Source organism: Sciurus carolinensis, chromosome 17, assembly GCF_902686445.1.
Source record: "Sciurus carolinensis chromosome 17, mSciCar1.2, whole genome shotgun sequence".
NCBI classification, from domain to species: domain Eukaryota; kingdom Metazoa; phylum Chordata; class Mammalia; order Rodentia; family Sciuridae; genus Sciurus; species Sciurus carolinensis.
This window is the reverse complement of record NC_062229.1, coordinates 50,427,741-50,445,780: the sequence shown is the minus strand read 5'-3', so window position 1 is coordinate 50,445,780 and position 18,040 is coordinate 50,427,741. Positions and strand designations below refer to the sequence as shown.

The following is an 18,040-nucleotide window of genomic DNA, read 5'->3' as shown; positions in this document are numbered from 1 at the left end:
CTCTCACTGTGCTCTCTGCTGTGCCTGGAGCTGGCAGGGCTCAGGGTGGGGCCTCCCCAGCCAGAGACACCGGCCCAACCCTGGGAGAGGAGTCCTGGAAACCACCAGCAGAAGCCCAAACCTGGGGAAGGTACGGGTGTTTCCATGTCCTTGGAGGTGTGAAAACAGAAGCTGGAGTCTGAACTGGGTGATCTGGATAAAGTTCTCATGAGTTTTGTGACTCTGGAGTATAACTTTTATGATTTTAGACTATAAATACCCTTTTAAGAGTCATGAATGATACTTTCCCAGGTGGCAAACAGCTTGAAGGTGCATCTAGCTCTGCCAGGTTTATTAGTAAGGATACTAATTACCTCTTAGAAATAGGTTCCTTTCATGATTATGATTAGTTTGCCTTTTTTTTTTTTTTTAAATTCTGGGAAAAGAACATATGCCCATTTCTTCCCTGCAACAGAAACCCTGGGCTTTCCCAGAGCAGAAAAGCCTTAACCCACTAACATCACCCCGATTCACACGGTCCTCCCAGCAGAAACACACCGGGAAAATCACATCTCAAGCCAGTGTGGGTTTCAATGAACTCGGTTCAGAGGCTTTTCAACCCTGGCTGTGATGAAGCTGAGCCACTGCCCGTGGCGCTAGACTAGACGCTGCAGATGCCTCGGGCTCAGCGGAGGACTTCACGGTTGCACTTGCCAGGGGACGTTTCACGTTCTGTCTTCAAGGCAGGAAGGCTGCCTTTAACGCAGCTAGAGCCAAGGGAGGCTATAACAGCCTTTCACACGCCGAAGGCAAATCTGAAGAAAAAGCTGTACAAATTCTCTGTGCTTTTGGATGCATGGATGGAAAGAGGGGGAGAGGAGGTGAACTCAGCCTTGACTGCCAAAACCATAATGGTGAGAGACACTCAACGGCTTTGTGAAATTTCAAGGTGTTCTCCCTGGGGGGTTCGGCTTGCCCCTGACATATTCAGACAGAGAAAACTTCCGTTTGGATGCACCAATCTCCTAAGAGGAGATAAAATTACCAGGGGCATCCTATGCTGCTGCTACTGCCAGCGCATCCTTAAGAAACGAGCCATCATGTGCCCAGGGAGAAATGTAAAGCTCTACACAGTCACAGAGAACTTCTAGGGGCACTAAGATAAAAAAGCTGCTATTGCCCCAACCTAAGATGAGTGACAGGAGTCCCTGCAGGAAATATCGGGCAAAGAGCCCGATATTTAGGAATAAAGCGTGCTGCCCCTCTATTCTATGGTGCCTCTCGCCAAACAGACAAGAGCCCCTGCAGGCACCATCACCATGGAGGGTTTCCTTGTGCACAGATAGGTTATCAACCTTGCTGCCAGGGAACAGAGGTTAATTCAGTTGCATCCATGAAACATATACTCTAGAACTGCACTGTCCAATACACTAGTCACATATGGTTCAATTTGTGAAAATGAAATAAATTTCAAGTACTCAGAGCCCATAGACGGGCTGCCACACTGGATAACACAATATAAAACGTTCCACCATCAGAGAAAGTTCTATTGGACAGCATTAGTCTGACTGTATTCTTAGTGAGCTGATCGCCTTCCTTATGTCATTCATCCATTATAACAAATGGCTATGGCCCAGTGCACTACGCAGTGCCTGCTGCTACTATGACATGTTGAGATTGGACGTGGATATTTAGAGAGTAACAAGGGATTGCATCCAAACTAAGACCTATTAGTGCTGTGTCATCTTCTGAGGCATTGAATGATTCAAATATGTACATTCAGAATTAAGAATAGCATCTCTATTCTAAGGATGCCTGTTGGCATTTCAAGGATTGCCAATAATATGGAATCCAAACTCCATTCCTGACTCTGTTAATTCTTGAGAGAGAAAACTGTGGTACGGTTGATGCCCCCTGCCAGGTTTTGCTGGAATCAACAACTTTGGTGTGACGCTTCGCTTGCTTAGGAACCCTGCTGACTGGTAGTCCTCAGGATCTGCACATGCTGGCAGGTAGGCCCACTCTCCAAATTGCCTCCCAGCTTCAACACACCCTGGAGACTTAACTCGCCTTCATGTTAACCCGAAGCACATTCTTTTCTTGACACCTTTTCCCACTGTGGGCAGACTTCCTTCCCACCTTGGAAGCTGACGTTCATAGTACTATTCCATGCAGCAACTCCCCAGAGATAACCCACTCCCGGGGAGGGGTTCAGGTGCCATGACACCCAGACACTGTGTGTGTAGCTTACAGAAACTAGGCGGTGCCATTTGTTTCTCTGCCGTCAATTCCAAGGTGCCGCTGCTACTTCAAACTGTAATAGCATCTGCAAACAATTCACACTCTGGCGTGGCATGATCCCATGGGGTAATTAACAATCCCAGGGAGTCATCTTTTTTTAAAAATCTCTTAAAAGCAACAGAAACAGAGGCCATCTTCATTGAAACAGAATCCCACCTCCACACCTCCCCCATTTCCAAAGATACCTGGCTGACTCCTGCTCAGGTCACTGACTTCGTGGGAGCTGCTCAAGATGTGTTAATTAGAAATCAAATGCTGCAAGTTTATTGGCTGAATGAACAGCTTTCTAAATGGAGCAGGCTCCAAAGACAGGTTAAGCTTATAAAATTTAGAAGCAGAATTCTTAAGGACCACCCAACTGTGGTGGATTCCTTACCATTCGCCATTCCAAGGTGGAAGACTGCATTCACCAGCACTCCTCCTTTCCGGAAGTGGTCACTCATGTGCTCCAACCAGTTGGCATCCAAACTGCTCACCGTCTGGCCATTTTTGGAGACCCGGAGAGGAATAGTGACAGGATAGTATTGCCGGCACTTCTGATGGTTCTTGGGTTTGTTGAAAAGGGCAAAGATCTCCATTTCTGTTGAGATTTGTAAAGAGGGTGGGGAAAGAAGAGGTCAACCAGTGATAGAAATCTGCCTCGGTAGGTTTAGCGAAATCTCTCAGGAGCCTAAAGAAAGGATACCAACAGTGAAATCTATGAGGCTGCACTGTTGCCAAGTAATAAAACTTGATTCCAAGTAGTAAGTTGTGGCTGGGCCATGTCAAGTGACATGGGCCTCAAAGGCTAGGCTTCAGATGGGGGACTTAGGTTTCGAATCTGGAGTATAATGAATTAATATCTGCGATTAGTTTGTACAGTTAGGAGATAGAGCAGAAATTTCTAGAAATACATACAAAGACATGTTGGAAGTGAAAACAGACATACCTGAGTGAGATATGGACTTTTATTTAAAAAAAAAAAAAAAAAAAAAAAAAGCAAATGTAGAGATTCACATAAAAATAAACACACTGCTCTAATTCCAGGAACTTTGTCCACCCCTGAACTATTTATAGACTACAGTGGTGTTTCCTGGGGCCTAGCCCATAATACTTAATCAAGTACATCAAAAATACATCGATATGTAAAAATAAATATGCGCCCGTAATGAGGGTTCCTGTCTGCAGTGGCAGATCAGCTCACTCAGCCCAGCAGGCTCTGGGAGTGAGGCTCTGAGCTTTCCATTCTTTCATTTATAGCTCAGTTCTTCAGAAATCAATAGTCACTACCACCCAGCTGATCTATGCCTGCTGTACATGCTGCCAGGTATGAGTTAGCAGTAGCTGCCTCCCAGAGCAAAAATCTGCAATTTCAACCTAACTCTGAAGGTCTATTTTTGCAATACTCATTTAGACAAGCAATCAGAGTTGACCCAGCTTAGAAAGCTTTGCTTACATAGGCTTCTCAAGAATATGCTTTGGTTTCCAAAAATATCTTTTGGAATCTTAAGAAAATCCCCAGTCTTCTATCAAAGAAAAAATTTAAAGGTCATAAACAATGGCTGACATTAGCAAAAAGGACAAAGGACATTCATGTTCCCCACATGGGATACCTAGACCTACATTGTGGGATGCTGTTTCCCAAACTGTAGTATTTCACAATTTCTGTGGTATCCAAATACTGGTTGGATTATTATTTTCTTAAATTGGTGTACTTTCCATTATTTAAATAACTGCATTTTCAAAGGAAAATTTGCTACATGACCATAAAGGCAAACCTCTACCATTTGCCATAAATAAGAGGAATAACAAGGCTCATTAATACAAAATATAGTAATCCATGTAACATCTAAAAGTTTCTCATATAGGTACTGTATTCTGGGACAAAGGAGGTCTTCTCACAGTCACATCTGAGTAAGCCTCAGTGGCGTTCTCTGGGCCAATGAGACTTATCAGCAACAGCTAATGAACAGGAAGGTCATTTCAAGCTGTCCATCCAAGAGAACCAATACCTATCTTCAGAAGTGACCACCAGGATTTTAAACACCAACTCTAGCCTGGTCAACATCCCTACCCCATATTACCTTACCTTTCTTAGTCCACCTGACTGACTCGAGATGCCACCTCCAACTAGGAAATAATTTCACACAAGAAATGAGATCCTGGTGTATGGAGCCAGCAACCACTAGACTATTTCATGACTTTTTGAAATATCAGGCATGGTGGCATATGCCTGTAATCTCAGTGGCTCAGAAGGCTGAGGCAGGAGGATTGTGAGTTCAAAGCCAGCCTCAGCAAAAGCAAGGTGCTAAGCAACTCAGTGAGACCCTGGGGCTGGGGATGTGCCCCTGAGTTCAATCCCAGGTGCTCCCCACCTCAAAAAAAAAAAAAAAAAAAGAATGGAATGATAAAGAGGGAAACAAGCCATACACTGGGGAGTGGGAGTCGGGGTAAGGATGTGAACTGAGCAATCAGGGGTTTTCTATCCCAGATGCCAGGGATTCAAATAAAAATGGCAGCTACAAAGGTTAAGAGGATGAGCCATGCTTTAGTGAATCCCTGAATCATTTGTATTTCTTCAAAAGCAGACTCTGCAACCCTTCCATGTGCAGGCTGTCTGGAGAGTGATGCTAAGAGAGAGAAGGAGGGAGGTGGGATGGGAAATAAGGAGGAGATGAAGCCAATGAAATATGCATTAATGAGCAGGTTACCACTGGGGCAATGGGGGCTGAGTCCCACAGGGCACCCTGAGACACTATATAGAAAACACCTCAAAGGGACCCCCCAAGAGCAATGCAGTTGGAGTATTCACTCTCATGGTCTGGAGGTCACTCCCGAGGAACTAACTCCCCAGAGTATCTACCCTGCATGTTCCCATTCCCGAGAAATGCTGGTGAGCTTAGAGGCTAAGGAAACCGTTAGCTTGGCCAGAACTACCTGCAGGTGACCCCTATGGTGGGCCAGAGCGCCAGTCCCTAAGTTATGTTACAGTCACGCACAGACACAATAGAATTAAAAAGAAATCACAGTTGCTTCACGAGGAGTTTGGAAGTGACCAAAGTCCAAACCTACAAAGTAACACTGGATCCCACAGAAAGATCCCACACTCAAATGACCAGGCAAAACCCTCAACTTTCCCCAATGCGTAATGAAACAGAAAAAGGGGAAGTGTCAAAAGGAGAAGCGAGGAGGCTGGAGTGGGCGGAAGAAGAGAGACTTCTGACAAGGTACTCGGTGCTCAAAGCATTCCGGCCTTCCCGTCCTGATCCTCCCCAGGGGCAGGACTGAAGCCAGAGACAGAAATAAATTTTTTCAGGAAGGAAAAGGAAATGCTGCTGGAATGAACAGTCTCCAAAGCCTCAGGGGCAATGAAATATTGGGAGAAAACCTGATTTCAGATGCGTAACCCTTTAGGAGACTCCTCTGTCCCACTGCCTCCTTGGCCACAGTCTTCTCTCTACTCACATGGAAACCAGCCAAGAGAAACTGTCCGAACATGATCCCCTTTGATGTTTTTATGGTCCGATTCTTCAACACACATCTTCACATGAGCAGGCATCAAGGATTCCAAAAAGAAGCCCCGAATTTGTCTAAATTTTCTCAGCTGCTCTGTGACTCCGCCATGACCTCAGCAGGAAGATTTTTCTAGACATGGGACAAAAAGTCCCAAAGGAATAGGGAGAGTATTGCTTCCGAGAACATTCTGAGAATGGTTGAAGCACTGCTCTAGCTGAGGGCCGGAGAAGCACCTACTGTCTTCTTGTCCTTCCTCCTGGTTCCCGCATGGGGGCCTTGCCTGGTGGCAGGTAAGATTCCTCATGTACAGCAAAGTGCTGGCACTGTGACAGGAGCTGTGATGTGTCTGCTAGATTGACCTGAGCCAGACAAATGGAGAAAGCTGGGAAGGACAAGCTGGGGCTGGCTAAATGGCCCCCTCCTCTCAGGCCTCCTGGGCTACGGGCAAGTGGGAGCAAAGAGGCAGGTGGCCAGCTCTGAGGCCTATGCCTGGGCACAGGGACTTGGGCTCAGGATGGAAGTCTGCACTCTTGTCTTCAGGTTCTGCCCCAGCAAGCTGTGACTTGAGGGTGAGCCATAGGGGCTGGCTGGTCAGGTTTGGAGTCAAGGCTGAAGAGAGAATATAGAGTTTGAACTCAAGTGTGGGCTCCGAAGGCCAGACTTAGGAGGAGAAGGCTGCCAACAAGTTGGCTGTGTTGGAAGGAAGAAGTGGAAGTCAGATGCAGCGGGTGGCCTGAGCTGGGTGGAGTCTGCACTGTGCCAAGGCCAGGCGCAGGGGGAACTGAGATGAAAGGTCTGCCCTGGGAGGGCAGGTGCTGTGGAGGGAAGGGAGGGCAGAAGGGCCTGAAGCTCTCCATCCAGATTCCAAAGTCTGGGGAAGGCTGCCTCAGGCTCCGTCAGGCTCAGGACTAATACAGGGCCTCTTGGTGGCCCACTTGCTAGGACATCAGAGGTGACGTGCACACACAACAGTCCACAGGTATTCAAGTGTGAAGTCCATAGCAGTCCAGGCACCTGCACCATGCTGATACCACCCCTGTGACGCTCCACTCTCCAACCTCCACAGAGGGGGCAGCACTAGCTCTAGGCCCAGAAGCATTAAGCAGATGTCCCAGATCCACAGACGGTGTGGGAGAGCCAGGAGTCTTGCAGATCCAGAGCCCTGGGCTCCTTCCCTAGTCCAACAAGAGATCAACTTCATCAGGACACAGAAAGTGGGCACCGGTGGCCACAGGAGGGACTCAGTAGCTGTTTTTGTTTCTGGACTGAGTCAAAGGCCTGAAGGAGAGGCAGAATCATAGGGTCAGACTATCCTGAGGGTATGAGGAGGGGAGGGTATTGGCCTGGGGAGGGAAAGAGCCCACACATCAGAAAAGCCCCTGAGTTTCAGGTATCTACACTGAGCTGGCTGCCAGGGAGATCTACAGAACAAAATCTCCTCAGCCAGAACTGCAATTGAGAGCAGCGACTGCAGCTTCTGGCTGGAAAGTCTTAGCAGGTAGGAAAGCCAGTGCGTGGAAGACTTAGAATAATGATTTTGGCGATAGTGAGAACAATCAGAATTTGAACGAACCTGTTCAGCCTCATTTCTCTGACTGAAGTTGTCGCAACAGAGACACTGGGGCTCAGAGGATCACTGCACAGCCAGGATTTCAAACCAATAAGAAATCCCCTGGTGTGTGGTGGGTGCAGCTGGGGTTGTAGCTCAGTGGTAGAGCACTTGCCTAGCATGTGTGAGGCGCTGGGTTCGATCCTTAGCACCACATAAAAATTTTAAAAAATAATAAATGAAGGCATTGTGTCAATCTATAAGAACAAGAAAAAAGAACTTTTAGAAAAACAAAAAGAAAAGAAATATTTCCAGAACCAGGAAATAAAATTCAATGAGCAGGAAGAGAAACCCAGGAGGGCCTAACTGGGCCCTGGGCTGCAGGGGTGGGAGGGGTGGCCTGTCCCTGCTTCCAGGTGGAGACTCAGGGAAAGTCCTGTCTGAGCTGTCACCTCCTGGAGTCTTCTCCCCTAGGCTTCCTATATAGGAAATAAATTAAGCGAGAAGGAGAAGGAGGGGGAAGGGGGGAGACTCCCTCTGGATGTTTTTTAATTGTCTTGCTGTGATTGCCTATTTAAGCCCACCTGGCAGAACGAGGAGTAAAAACACTTCACCCTCCTTAGGGGGCCCCAGGAAAAAGGCAAGCGAGATGAGAGCGGCAGGGAGGGGGCCGTGTGTGTGCCGGGGGTGACGGTGAGCTGTCACCTTGTTCCCAAGGAAGGAAATAAGATTCCACAGGGAAAAGATTAGGAGCGAGGCCAGGGTTCAGGTGAGGGCCATGATCCATGGGGACAAGGTCCTGGATATCCAGCTTTGGGGGGGCCAATGACCTGACTGTGGTAAGAGACTTAGCTGCATGCAAGGGACCTTCCGTATCTGTGGAGTGGGCTTCCTAGTAGTGTCTTCTGTTAGGAGCCGTGACGAGGAGTAACTGAAATGACAACCAGGGAGGAGTCATAACAATGCTCTCAGGGTGACCACCATCAACAGCCTGCCCGTGTAGCCACTAGTCACCCCAGGGTGTTACCACTGATGGAAAAGCCAAAGGCTCATTTTTTCTACAAAAAGATAATTTTTTTTTTTTAAAATAACAGTGAGATCCTAAATTGCAGAGACCTGTAACCTCACTTACTCTTGAAAGAGGTAGCTGAGTACCTGGAGAGATTGGAATTGGGGAGGCTTAGAGAACCCACATAGCTGAAGTTCCCCTCCACTGTTGGGCTTACACCTACATTAACACCCATTAGCCATTTACCAGCACTATCTGGGTCACCAGCAGAAAATAGGGTCTTGGGGTGGAATACAGGCCCACATGCTTCAGGAGGAGGGGTTTCTGTGCATTCAGCTATGGGGAGTCTAAGTGAGGTAAACAGGTAGCCACAGGGCAGCAGGAGGGCACTGGGCACCTGGGGACAAGTCTTCCCAGTTAGTAATTCTCTGGGGTCAAACAGAGGCAGGAAGCCTAGAAGGAGTCTCTGAGAAAGGTGGATTCTGGAAGGCTGCGGGTAGCGGCACACTCCCTAGGGAATCTCAGTATTAACCACCTCCTTTCTCAAACCAGGGTTCCATGAGGGGTGGAGGTCAAGAGCCCAGTGCCTGAGCCCAGGTGGTAACAGCTCACACTGGTGAGCTGACAGCACTGAGCAGCTTTGAAGGTACATCTCACCTTCCCATATGAGAAGGCAATCACGGCATCCAAGGCTACTGCCTAGCCACAAGGTGGCTGGAATGGACAGAAAGACTGGACTCTCAACCATGATGCCATATGCTTCCTCACGACACCTCCCCCTCTGCAGGCCCTGTGGCTGGCCTGAACCCTCCCCCAATGCTGGATGACAGCAGGTGTCCCCAGAGTCCCACCCTCCTCCTTGGGATCAGCATGCACACCTTACCTACACCTCAATGAGAAGACAGCTTTGAACACTGATTGGGAGGTGCATGCTAGGTCTAAATGCACTCTCCGAAAGGGCGGAAGAAGTCTTCCAATCCAGTGAAAGCAATCAGGCAAAGGGAGAGCACTACTTCAGTACACGTTTAAGAAGGATCCAGACCTTGATTAAATAATAGCCCTATATATCCCAGAATTGAGGTAGCTCCAGTCTCTCCCTCCAAGTAACTTTGCAAATAAACCCCCAGAAGAAAGCATCCTATAATTTTCCTTTCAAGAAATACAAATGTGGCAAAAGAAATCTTTTCACCTTGTTCTTCACTCTCAAAGCATAAAATGTTCCTTATCATTTGTAAGAGGCCAATTTCAAGAACGAGTAACTAAATAGTAACCACATTAACCAGGGATATGATCCAGAAAGTCCTAAACAAACAGCCCTCTGGGGGCCGGGTGATCTCCTGCTGTCAGTCTCAATACTTGTTCATTTTCCAAAGACCGGAAGAGGCCCCACCGCTAATGTTAAGTACCTTGCTGTCAGGAAGTAGCTGGATGCTAGATTTCCTGGAGAAAGTAGAGAAGAGGGAACTCTACGGAGGGAAATAAAGAGAAATGTCACTCCCTGTCAACCAAGGGCTTCGGGAAATCTTGTCAGGAAAGACCAAGCAGAGAGGCAAAATGGGATGGAGGTCCAGTCCCATGGCATTCATGTTCCAGATCTGCCAGTTTCCCGCCTAGGACAACAGGTTTCCTCTCTAAACCCCGGATTACTCCTCTGACAAACGGGCAATGATAACAGAGCTCACCCACATACATCACAAGGCTGCCTGGAGAATTGAGGTCGGTCTTTTAAAAAGCGCATTGGCACAGGGCCTGGCCCTCAGGAAGTATTGATACACGTTGCCTATGATTGTTGCTGTGCTGTTATTTGAAATCCTCACACCAATGTGCCGGCTCTCATGTCTCCTTACAATGTGACTAAGAGGATTCTCAGGCTGGTGGCCTTTCCTCGGTGGAGTGTTCTACCACAGTGATTTGTCCCTGAAAGCTGGCTGTTTACATTGTCATGAGTTGAATCACAGTTTCCCACACGAGCTGCCCTCAACGGGTGTTTGTGACTTCTTGCTGTAGGCAGACAGTCAAAGCAGTGACGTGCAGGGTCTCAGTGGTTCCCGGCAGGCAAACACTTCCTGTGCAAGGGCACAGTGATGCAAGAGTGCAGGAGGTGCAGTAACTCAGCGTCTAGAAGTCACTAGAACCGCATCTTTTGGAACAACTGCAAGTCAATTTCATATGGCTCTGCTCGACCCTGAAGTCAACTTCAGCAAGTAACTAGCTGGGCGGCCCAACTAAGTAATTGATAAAGTTTCTAGTGTTTGATGGACTGCTGTGTCTACGCTTCCCTCTCTTTTCCCTAAAATGCCCTGGGAAGGACTGGAGAGCTGTTAACCTCTCCAGTGGGTCAAAACGCGCAGTGCTTCATACTTACTCCTAGAGAGCCGCCCTGCGTGTGTGTCCGATGGGTCACCATCTGGTCCATCCAGTATAGGGCTCATCCCTCGTGGGGAAACTTCTCCACCCTCTCCAGAGGATAAGCTGGGCTCCTCAGTGAAAGGCGGCTCTCCTGTGTGGCCTGGGCCAGACTCTGGGCTCCCATTCATCCCTGCGGGAGCAACACACACACCTGCAGCCCCTGGGTTCTCATCCTCCAGCGATTCGTGATCCCCGCGTGCCTTTTTTGCAGCCCTGGCCTCTGTAGCACTGTTGGCCGTGGGTGCGAGAGGGCTGCCATCCGCCGAGTTCACCGGGGAGTGGTACTGAGGAATAACGCCGACGAACTTCAGGCCCCGACTTGCAGCCTCCTGGACCTGGGAGGTCAAAACAAAGGCAAAAGCGTGAATGGGATGGTTTATCAAAGGATGCCTGCAGCACCCCGCATCTCACTGAGCTGCTTCACTGTGAACAGGGAGAACAGCAGGCTGCAGAGGCCCCGTGCCAGCAAGGCACCCTGGACCTGGCCCCACAGGGATATGCAGGCTTGGTGTGTTCACTACCGATGGAAGCACGAAGCTTTGGGGAAGGGTTGGGACCATCCCTCCTTAAAATGCTAATGCTAATGGTCCCTATTGTTTTTTTTTTTTTTTTTTTCTTTAAACAGGTTCTAAAAGGATAAGCTCAAATAAATAGAGTTTGAAAGAAGTTCATTTTGATAACAATTTTTTTTTATTTCTTTTTCAGATGAATTACCTACTTCCTGCCCATCAGGCTACCTTATAAATATAGTGCATCTAGCCAGGCATGGTGATGCACGCCTATAATCCCAGAGGCTTGGGAGGCTGAGATAAGGAGGATTGTGAGTTCAAAGCCAGCCTCAGCAACTTAGCAAGGCTCTAAGCAACTCAGTGAGACTCTTGTCTCTAAACAAAATACAAAAATGGGCTGGAATGTGGATCAGTGGTTAAGTTCCCCTGGGTTCAACCCCCGATACCAAATAAATACATAAATATATACAGTGCAGCTTACAACTGCATGGTAACCACCAGATGGCATCTTATGACCCAAAGAGCTTCCTTTTTGAGTCCCTAGTTTTGACAGAGAAGGTCAGAGGTGGTGAAAGACTCCATGGGACCCTCAGGCCTCAGGGAAGCCAAGGAGCTAGTAGTCTATAACCGACCCACTGCTGCAGGCAGGCCCTGGGCTCTCCAGTGCCTCATAGCCCAGACAGCATGGGCAACAGGAAACTATTCCTTCTTCCTTCCTGTGCCCCCAAGATGGGACAAAGAAATCTACAGAGTCCTGCAATACTTGAACTCTCTTTTGCCCTAAAAAGTAGCCCCAGCACCAGTGCATTTAATAGTCAAAACTTTGAAAGAAAAACTGAAAGTGGTAGCCTAATAAAATCAAGAAGAGCCAGAGGGTGGGCTGTAGGGGACTTTCCAGGCAAGGATGCTCAAGACACATACGTCACCACTGCATAAGGAGGCAGAAACCCCAGAGCTGTCTAAGTCTTAGTCACCACCCCCTAAGTGGATGACCTCAGAAAATCTTGAGTTCTCCACAGCAAACATCTACTGCTGTTAAGAATGAGTAAGAAATACCATGGGGAGCTCTCTGCGCCAAGGGGAAGCTAGTCTCACAGCTCTCTAATACACCACCCTAACGTGAAGTAAAGGGTCGTTTCAGTTCCACACCGTACATTCTGGAAAAAAGTCTAGAGCACGTGCAAATGTATGGTCCAATCTTTCTACAAATTACAGCCTGTACTAGACATAACAACAATAACTATCATCTGCTGCAGGCCTATTATGCGCCAGGCACATGACTAGGTATTTTACAGTAAGTCACTTCGTTTAATTCTTCAATGACCATTCATGGCATCGTAATCTCCATTTCAAGATGAGGACACTGAGATTCATATGAAAGTCATAAAACAAGCAGTGAGAAGCCAAAGTTCAAGGCAGGCCTGACCCCAAAGTGGACTCAAGATCAAGTGGACACATCTCAAGACATCGAATGCATACATGTCCATGGTCACATCTGTGTCCACTCACACACATGCTTCGGTCAAATCATTCATCAAAAGTTAAAAAAAAAAAATACCCCTTAAAGTAATCCTTTCCATTCTGAAAATTTACTGTTCATTCATTAATTTGTGATGTCCACCTATTTTAGAAGTTATCTTGGAAAGTTTCTAAAAGAAAACTCAGGAAATGAAAGTTCTTTAAAAGAAGTTTGGGGAGATAATTATACCAAGAACCTTATGCTATCACCTACAAAGCATAGCTCTGAGCTTCCCGGTGACAAAGGCAAAAAGAGAAAAGGCAATGAATTTTACAGGCCCCAGATGAAATGAGGAAATCACCTTGCACTAGTAGTTCCTGAGACTACTGTCTCACCACACAGGAAACATTTCTAGAAACGGATTCCACCGAGGGCTCAACCACAGGCCAATCTCAACAGGAGTCAAGGCAATGGCAGAGACACGTGGTCTGAAGGCTCTCAGAAAGGCTGGGCTTGGAGCCCAGATGTATCACCCACTGGTGTGGGGAACCACACTGGGTGAAATAAGCTCTGTGCCTCAGTCTTCACATCCATAAAATGGGGAGGGTCGTGCTTCCCTTTTGCAGCGACTCTGAAGGTCAGACATAACATAATGGTAAGCATGCTAAAGGGGCCCAGAGAAGGCACATGTGGCCATCATGATTGCTGAACCTCTCCCAAGATCAGCCCTGGGCATCTGTGGCCCTGCAGAGACTGCTAAGAGTCATCCATAGAGAAAAGAGGATGATTCTGGACACAGGGCATTTTCCAGTCCCCCTCCTTCCTCTCTGGGATGTGAAGAATCAGAAAGGCTTAGACATGTAAATCAGACTTCAGCCCTCTTCCCCACAAACCCAACAGCTGTTTCCTTTTGCCATATTGTACCATGAATTTATCCCTTAAGCTGGGAATTCTTAAGTGCGGTAGCCTCAGCATCCCCTGGGAATGTTTTAGCAATGCAGGCTCTCAGACCCTCAGACCTACTGAATCAGCAACTCTGGGGGTGAGGCCCAGGGACCTGCAGTTCACAAGCCTGGCTGGGGACCCTGGTGCACCCTAGTGTGTGCAAATCACTGCTGGGGAGCACACACTTCATGAGGCTGGGGCATTCTGCTGTGTCCCCAGTGATAGAAGGATGTCCGGCAGATATATAACAGTTGAGTGGATGAATAAATACATTAAACAATGAGTGAATAAGCATGTCTTGTCTCCTAAACAAGTTCCTTGAAGGCTGGATGGGGACAGGCTAATTTTTTAGCTTCAGAGTTCAACACATATTAAGTCCCTATACTGGTCCAGACCAACACTCTGCTTAAGTACTGGGGAATCTGGACCCTCAAGATGATCCAGCCAATTACTGTAAACATATTTTAAAAATAATTACACAAACACAGAACAAGTAATGCTCATATTATTATGTTTTATAAAAAAAATAAAGATTCCAAGCTTTATAGACATAGTATTAAGATGACTCAAATATTCATACATAAACCATACCCAGAAATATTCACTAACATAAAAACATCCATGTTCTTGGAGAACGGGAGATATAAGTGACTTTTTCCTATCTGTGGGTAATTTTTTCAAAATGTATTACCATTAGAATTGAAAAAGGTAAATATTTTAAGAATTACTCATAAGGGTGGTAAATGGAGTCATGAATGTAAAGGTATTACTAAAGTGACAAGGACCAAAGATACACTTTCTACCTGAAGGAAGGTGGAGAAACATTTGTCACTGAAAGTCAGGGCTGTAACCAACAAAGTAACACAATAGGGAGGAGGGTGGTAGAAGTGGAGTGTGAAGCCTTCAAACCCTATTTGTTCTTCAAAATGCTGTGCTTGACAAAATCTATTTGGGTAAGAAATCTGAAAGAGGCTTTGAAGGATGAATAAGAGTTCACCAGAGAGGTGAAGGAAAGAAAGCAGGGCAATCCATGTAAAGGCAAGAGTTATCCTGAGTAAAAACCTTGATGGTGTAACAGCCTGCTAAAGAAACTTCTAGAAATATTTCTCAAACACGACAAGAGAAGCCAGGAGCACCAAAAAAAAAAAAAAAATTGAGGCTGGACTAGAAACCACTAGGACAGACCACATACATTTTTGGATATCAAGTCAGCAAAGGCTATGAGCCAGCAGACCCTGGGCTTTCCCACCACAGTAACTTCAATAGCAGAGGAGAGTGGCATCTCAGGGCAAAGCTAGATTTCTCTGAATACTCATCTTGTATTTTAAATATCAATGCAGATTTCATATCCTGTACCGTGGTACTGCGTGGTATTCAAACCTTTCTAAATAATGCTATAGTTAAATGCTCCCTCCATCCCAAGTCTTCCAGAAAAACTAACAAGATGATGAAGTATCTTTGTGCTTAAATCTTTATCTGCATCCTCTACTTGCTTGCTTCAAATGGATTCCTGAAAGTGGAATTAATAGGTCAAGGGTTATTAACTTTTCAAAGGATTGGTACAGGCTGCCAAATTGTTTACCAGAAAGGATGAGTAGTCCTTTTTAACCAGAAGACTGCATTTAGATTTTTATAAAAATCGATATTTGGCTAGCCCTTAGGGGCCTTGAGTCTTCTGGTTTTCTACCTTACCCGAGGATAGACACTTTCATTTCTCTTTTTCGTAATGTCATTTGACCATGTATATAGCTAAATGGAATCCTGTTTCTCATTCATTTATGGGCTTCTTTGAACAAGTCTCAAGTGCATAGTAATGGCAGGCACAAGTGGTGGACACCAGGGTTCATCCTCAGCCACCAGCTCTCCTCAGCTCTACTCCCCGCTTGGTGACTCTACTCGTATAGGTGTAGCCACCAATCACATGTTAATTATTCCCAAATTTGGACCTCTAGCCCTAACTTTCCTTGGAGGCTCAGACCTACAGGGTCACCAGTCACAGATGATAGGTCCACCATCAACCTCGTCTCTGAAGCTGGAGTCACTCAGACTCCTTCCTCAGCTCTTCCCTTTCTCTGATCCTATGCATCCATCCACCACATTCCACCAGATTCACCCTGATGTTTCTGTAACCCTGCCCCCATTCTCCACACACCCAAGGTCACTTTACTTCAGGCCCTCTTCATCTGTAGATGGACACCACCGTGACTTCATGCTCCATTAGGTTCTTCATGAGCCTGGGATCAATTCAGTATGGAAGGACAAATCAGGACTCGTCAGGTCCCCTTAGCTGTGGAGTTCCCAGAGACCGTCACATGCATGACCACAACTGCGATCAGTGAAAATGACTATTGACATTATGCAACTCTTCCATAAAGAATTTTCACTTGCATTTCTTTTAGGCCTCAAAATACTACCTTACAAAAGAGAAAAGTGATTAAGAGATTATATGACTGATCGAACTTCTCAGAGTTAATCAAAGGCTTTGCCTGGATGTAACTCCAAGTATCTAAGGCCCCAACTGATGCTCCTTCAACAATACTAATCTTTCCACTTTGTATAATACAGCCTGGACCAAGGTGCCCACTTGCATCCCAGTGTAAACTGAAATGTACTCTTATTTCTGCTGTCTTCTTAAACCATCCTGCACCTAATCCTTAAAGGAGTAATAATGGCTGGTTCAGGAATCAAGAATTAAATAGAATCATTTTAACTGATCCAAGACTTTATTCAATTACTCTATATTGTATAAGAACAGTTTCACAATAACCCTAATCCGGGATAATGTTATGAAAAAGATTTCTTTTTTAAAATTAGTTAAATAAGAAGTCTTAAGTCTGTGAAAAATTGTATCATCTTTGGTTATTTATCTAAGGGATCATTTTTATTAAAAAACAACATGACAGTGGGATACCCCAGAAAAATTTAAAATGGATTGTGTGTTGGTCAACTTTGCATCGCTCCTGCCAATTCACATGATGAGAAAAACTTAAGGGAGAAAAAGTTTACTTTGGCTCACAGTGTCAAAGGTTCGGTCCATGATTGGCCGACTCCATTGCTCTGGGCCTGAGAAGGCAGAACATCATGGAGGAAGGTTGTGGCAGAGGAAAGCAGCTCAGGACATGACAGCCAGGATGGTCAGAGCTTGAGTGCAAGAAGTCAGAGATAATATAGTCCCCAAAGGCATGTGCCCAGGAACCTACTTCCTCCTGCCTTACCCTACCTGCTTACAATTAACACCCCTGAATCCAAAGTATTAATCCATCAAATGGATTAATCCACTGATCAGGTTATAGCCTTCATAATCTAATAATTACACCTCTAAACATTCCTGCCTTCCTTCACACAAGTGTTTTTGGGGGACACTTCATATCTAAACCATAACAGTTAGGAAGGTCACTCTAGCCCAGGTAAAGGAAGCTTCTCCCACCACGTTTGACAGATAGCTGCTACACATGTATAAGTTCCATCTGAATGATAAATGTGATAGAATCTCTATTATTAATGAGCTAATTAATGCCCCAAATCAGAAACGTACTGCTTTAAAAAAAGTACAGAATACTGCTACCCATGACAGCTATTGGCCACATGTGGTTATTTAAATTTAGATTAATTAGAATCAAAGAAAAATTAAAAAATTCCTCAGTCACATTAGACACATTTCAAGTGGTCAGGAGACACTTGTGGCTAGTGACTATCCTATCAGACGGTGCAAACAGCATTCCATCATCAAAGAAAGTTCTATTGGACAGTGCTGCTGAAGGGCCTGATAAATCACATAAAATGCTGAACAACAGAAATAGGAGTTTTTGACAATGATTTGGTCAAAATCACTGGTGAAATGAGACAGACATCATTACCCTATGTACATGTATGATTACCCGAATGGTATGAATCTATGTCATGTACAACCAGAGAAATGAAATGATGTACCCCATTTGTGTACAATGAATCAAAATGCAGGCTGTAAAAGAAAAAAAAATAGATTCACACACACACACATATCCCAAGTACACCCTAGACCAGGACACTGTCCACTCTGACCCTCGCTCCTCACTCATGGCCACTTTGGCAAGCCATGACATTTGCAAGGAGCCCATAGACAGACATGCACTGTATGTCAAGGACAGCCACAAAAATGCTGTTCTGGGTTTCACGGTTTAACATGAGAATTTACAGTGAATATTTTATCATACCCACTCAGCCCTTCCCATCTTTTGTCACCTAAACTCTTGTACAGATTTTTGAAAAGGAAGACTCAAAAATAACACAGGTTTTAGCTCACATCTGAAGCTGTCTTTAGTTCTGATGTGTTAACACTTTGCTTCAGGAATTGAAAGATTTGCCAGGCATTTCTGGGTGTTCAGCTTTGTTATGGGGCCATAAAG

The 18,040-nt window shown here is 45.8% G+C and overlaps 1 protein-coding gene across 2 annotated transcripts in view; it reads right to left on the bottom strand.

Moving 5' to 3' along the window:
• The window catches only part of Rftn1 (raftlin, lipid raft linker 1), a 201,752-nt gene that overhangs the window by 52,071 nt on the left and 131,641 nt on the right, over nt 1–18,040 (bottom strand). Inside the window, exons 5-6 of one of the 2 annotated variants that reach the window (XM_047532384.1) lie at nt 10,699–11,077; nt 2,657–2,860 (exon numbers count right to left, since the gene is read on the bottom strand). In XM_047532384.1, coding sequence (XP_047388340.1) covers nt 2,657–2,860; nt 10,699–11,077 — 583 coding nt within the window. The remainder of the gene's footprint in view (nt 1–2,656; nt 2,861–10,698; nt 11,078–18,040) is intronic. The other variant, XM_047532383.1, reaches the window with a different exon arrangement.